This window comes from Alexandromys fortis, unplaced genomic scaffold (genome assembly GCF_014885135.2).
Source record: "Alexandromys fortis isolate MF-2015 unplaced genomic scaffold, M_Fortis_MF-2015_v1.1 scaffold_6, whole genome shotgun sequence".
Taxonomy (NCBI): Eukaryota; Metazoa; Chordata; class Mammalia; order Rodentia; family Cricetidae; genus Alexandromys; species Alexandromys fortis.
This window is the reverse complement of record NW_026067902.1, coordinates 26,122,976-26,127,320: the sequence shown is the minus strand read 5'-3', so window position 1 is coordinate 26,127,320 and position 4,345 is coordinate 26,122,976. Positions and strand designations below refer to the sequence as shown.

General features: G+C 45.3%; 1 protein-coding gene across 1 annotated transcript; it reads right to left on the bottom strand.

Annotated features, from left to right (window-relative positions):
• Window positions 1–1,491: 1,491 nt before the first annotated feature.
• Window positions 1,492–3,084, bottom strand: Chrm5 (cholinergic receptor muscarinic 5). Its single transcript, XM_050134449.1, has one exon. It carries the CDS (start codon window positions 3,082–3,084, stop codon window positions 1,492–1,494), a length of 1,593 nt encoding a protein of 530 aa, XP_049990406.1.
• Between the last annotated feature and the right edge of the window lie 1,261 nt (window positions 3,085–4,345).

Genomic DNA, 4,345 nt, shown 5'->3' with positions numbered 1-4,345 from the left:
CCATCAAACTCAGTTTTTAAATAATTCCAAGCTACAAATGTATGTTGATAATTTTTGTTTTTATGTCCCTATAACTTACACTTAGCTTTTAAGATGAAACTTACGTTTAAACAATGTTTGCTTTGGTGCTGAGGGTCAAATCCGGTGCCTCATGGATGTGGAGGAAAATGTTTTATCACTGGGCTCCTCTTAGCCAAAGCGTTCATATTTAAGGACCATAACCAACTGCACTGAACTCTCAATGGTAAGTTTCTGAGCTCCTCACTTTGGCGTGAATTTGGGTAGGACTGAACAAGGAAGTCATTTCTTTCAAATATGAAAGACTTATAAGAGAGGAAGGGAGGGAGAGAGAGAGACAGAGAGAGAGAGAGAGAGAGAGAATATTCCCCTTTGTTTGCCCAAGTAGCATTGCTTTCCCAGCACAGACAGTAATCTGTGAATGTCTGGGTGTGTTAGGGGTTGAAATAGGGGGATTGGGAGCTTCAAAAACTCTTAAAGAAATGTCAAAGCATAGAAGGAATTATATTTGTTTTCCATGTTTTGTGTCTGGGTTGTCCTGAGAAGAGATTAGAAAGCAATTCCCCTGAAAACAACATAAAGGACCCAACATTCCATATCCTGGAGAGGATCCTTACTGCACAGGGCTGTTATACAACCAGTTTCTCCTGGGAACACGGCATATTTAGTAAATGACTCCAAATGGGCACCAAAAATGATACACAATCTTTGTTTAGAGAAATAATTACCTCATTGGTAAAACACAAAAATAACTGCGCAGAAACTTGATCATCATTAGTAGCAGAATAGAAGCCCCTTTAGGAGACCAAGTGTGCCAACGTCAGCACCCTTCTTGACTCAGGATGCTGAGAAACTGATGGTCTGCGGGAATCACCATGGTTTCACTGGGTACAGGCGTTGTCATAGCTATGAAGGGGGGAGTGAGAGCATCGTTCTGCATACGAACAGAAAAACATGCCACAGTACAAAACACGTGATAGCTGCATAATAAGTGCTGATTAAATTACAACGAGTGGTACTCTTAGAAGCCAGTTGAATATCATTCTTATCCAGAGGCGACAGTGGCCTACATTCTCCTGATTCTCGCTGGTATAAGACAACTTCACACAGACACACACATTCCACAACAGTCTATGACAGAATGCCACAGGGGAAGATTTCCATCTGGTCCCTCCTGTTCTGCACAGGTCAGTTCCCAAAATCATTGTCCGCTAAGACTCAAATGTACTTCCAGAGCAGGGCCCTGAGTCTGTCTGTCTGCTCCACCAGCAGACTCTAGTGGCATCAGGTGGCATTGGTAATAGACAAGACTCACTTCACGTGGCAGTCGTTGCTGTGTGTATGTGACTCTTCATTCGACCATAGACCTTGAGCCTTGACAAGTCTTCGGGGACTCACAATGGCAGATGTCATCCTTGAAAACAAGCAAACCAGACCGTGGTTATGATTCTTGCGAGGGGAGTTGCTGACTTCTCAGGGTAGCTTGCTGTTCCCTTGCCAGTACAGTTTCTCGTCTGCTTTTTTCTTTTTCCACCGGCAGAGGAGCAGCATCTTAAAGGTCTTCCTGAAGGTTCTGTTGCAGAGAGCATAGCAGATGGGGTTGACGGTGCTGTTGACGTAGCACAGCCAGTAACCCAAGTGCCACAAGGTGACAGGGACACACTTGTCACAGAAGGTGGAAACCAGGACCATGATGTTGTAAGGGGTCCACGTGATGATGAAGGCCAGCAGGATGGCACTCAAGGTCTGGGCTGCTTTCCTCTCTTTGACTAGGACCATTCTCTTTCGTTTGGTCATTTGATGGCTGAGGTTGGCATCCAGGCCTTTCGTGGAAGGGTCTTTGGGCACCGGGAAGGTACAGGGCATGATTTTCACCTTGCGACAGCCATTGTTAGTCTCCTGGGTCCCATCAGCTTTTACCACCAGTCGGAACTTATAGGCAACACACTTCTGACTCTTGAGTCTCTGAGCAGTAGCCGGGGACAGGAAGTACTTGGGAGTGTCATAGTCATTGTTTTCAGTCTGAGTATTCCCAAAAGTCTCCTGGGTCTCTTCAGCGTTGAATTCCTTCCTCGGGCTTTCCTTGGCCTGGTTCTTGTAGACCACTTGGAAGACAGGGTCAGCGGTAGTCTTGGCCTCATCCTCTGAGGAGGCATAGCTGCTACAGGTAGTGACCTGCTCAGCCTTGTCCCAGTCAGCGCTTAGGCCCGTGGCCTGGTTTGCCTTTCCTGTGGTTGAAGTTCTTCTGCGGGAGGATGACCAATCATTCCTTTCTCTCTGGGCCAGGCTGGGTCTAGGGCAGCTAAAGAAAGATCTGAGCAGGGTCTTGTGAGCCGGCTTTCTCTTCTTGGCTTCTGCCACAGAATCAGAACCCTGGAGGTCAGCCAGGTCCTTGGTTCGCTTCTCGGTTTCCCTGTAGATCCGGCAGTAGAGTATGGTCATGACGGAGACAGGGATATAGAAGGCAGCGATGGCCGTGCCGAAAGTAATGGTGGGCTCGGAGAGGAACTGGATCTGGCACTCATCGGGTGGTACTGTCCGCTTGCCCACCAAGTACTGCCAGCAGAGGATTGCTGGCGCCCAGAGGATGAAGGAGATGAACCAGGCCAAGCCGATCATGATGCCCGCCCTCTTTGGGGTACGCTTGGCCCGGTATGTCAGTGGTCTTGTGATGGAAAAGTAACGGTCAAAGCTAATCACCAGAAGGTTCATGACAGAGGCGTTGCTGGCAACATAGTCCAGGGCAAGCCAAAGGTCACAAGCCAGACTCCCGAGAACCCAGCGACCCATGAGGATGTAGGTCGTGTAGAGGTTCATGGAGAAGACCCCAATGATGAGGTCCGCGCAGGCCAAGCTGAGCAGGTAATAGTTGTTTACCGTCTTGAGCTGACTGTTGACTTTGAAGGAGATCATGACCAACACATTGCCCACAATGGTCATCAGGCTGACCACAGCCGTCACCGCTGCAATAGTGATGACTTCCCAAAGCCCATGGCGTTCCAAAGCCTGGTGATTTACTGGGGTGCCATTGACCGTGGTTTCATTGTGGTAAGATTCTCCCTCCATCCTGGTTCAGGAAGTTGCTTCCGGATTTAGTCTGAGGTTTGGAGCTGCTCTGTTCTGCCTCCACTCTTCTCCACCGGTATCTGGAAGAGACATAAACAGGTCATCGCCACTCATCACAGTTCTGCCTGATTTTTTTTTTCCATTCGAGATTCATCATTACTTCCAGAGTATGAAATGTATGTAGAGTAAGATTATGGATTGCTGAACTTTTTTTTCTTAGAAAATGACTTAATTATTATCACACTATTGTTAGAATTGATAGTATTGAGATAGTTAAGGTAAGAATAAGGTAAAAGGCAAAATAAATTTTGGAAAACATATATATATATATATATACATATATGTGTGTGTGTACACATCATCATTGCATTGGGAAACAGTATAGTAATGTATGTATATATATTATCATTGCAAAATTATTCTGCCTAATGAATAAGTATTTTTCTAAACTTTATTTTATTTATTTAGTATATAATATTCTGCTTACATGTATGCCTGCAGGCCAGAAGAGGGCACCAGATCTTATTACGGATGGTTGTGAACCACCATATGTTTGCTGGGAATTGAACTCAGGACCTCTGGAAGAGCAGTCAGGGCTTTTAACCACTGAATCATCTCTCCAGCCCAAGTGTTGGGTTTTAATTATAAAAATTTTTAATTATAAAAAATTTCAATCAAAATATTTTTAATGAAAAATTCTCTTCCATTTTTATACATGTAAAAAAATGAATTTTGGTCATCTTCATGCCCCAATGCCCTCTCTCTTTCCCTTGCAACCTTTTTCTTCCACAGAAGAGGTGGTGGCGTGGTGGCGCACGCCTTTAATCCCAGCACTTGGGAGGCAGAGGCAAGCGGATCTCTGTGAGTTCGAGACCAGATTGGTCTACAAGAGCTAGTTTCAGGACAGGCTCCAAAACCACAGAGAAACCCTGTCTCGAAAAAGCAAAAAAAAAAAAAAAAAAAAAAAAAAATCTCTGGACCTTCAGTCGCATTTTGAGAATTTCATATGCTGTGTTGTGAGCATATCCACTCCCTCCCACAACCTCTCCCAGATCCATTCCCTCCCCTCCCCACCCAGCTTTGTGTCCTTTTAATTGGTAAATTATCGTTTGCATTTTAATGCCCCTCAGTGCCTGAGTACCATTCATATGTGTGAATCTGCTGCCCTCTTGTGGCAATTTTTTAAAAAAGGGGGTTGAGAAGATGAAGACGAGAAAGGGATGAATATAATTGCTTAAGACTGGGTGGGTGGTGGGGGTGA

Excerpts from the sequence above, each read along its gene's own strand:
- Chrm5 (XM_050134449.1), bottom strand. The coding sequence starts at position 3,084 with ATGGAGGGAGAATCTTACCACAATGAAACCACGGTCAATGGCACCCCA.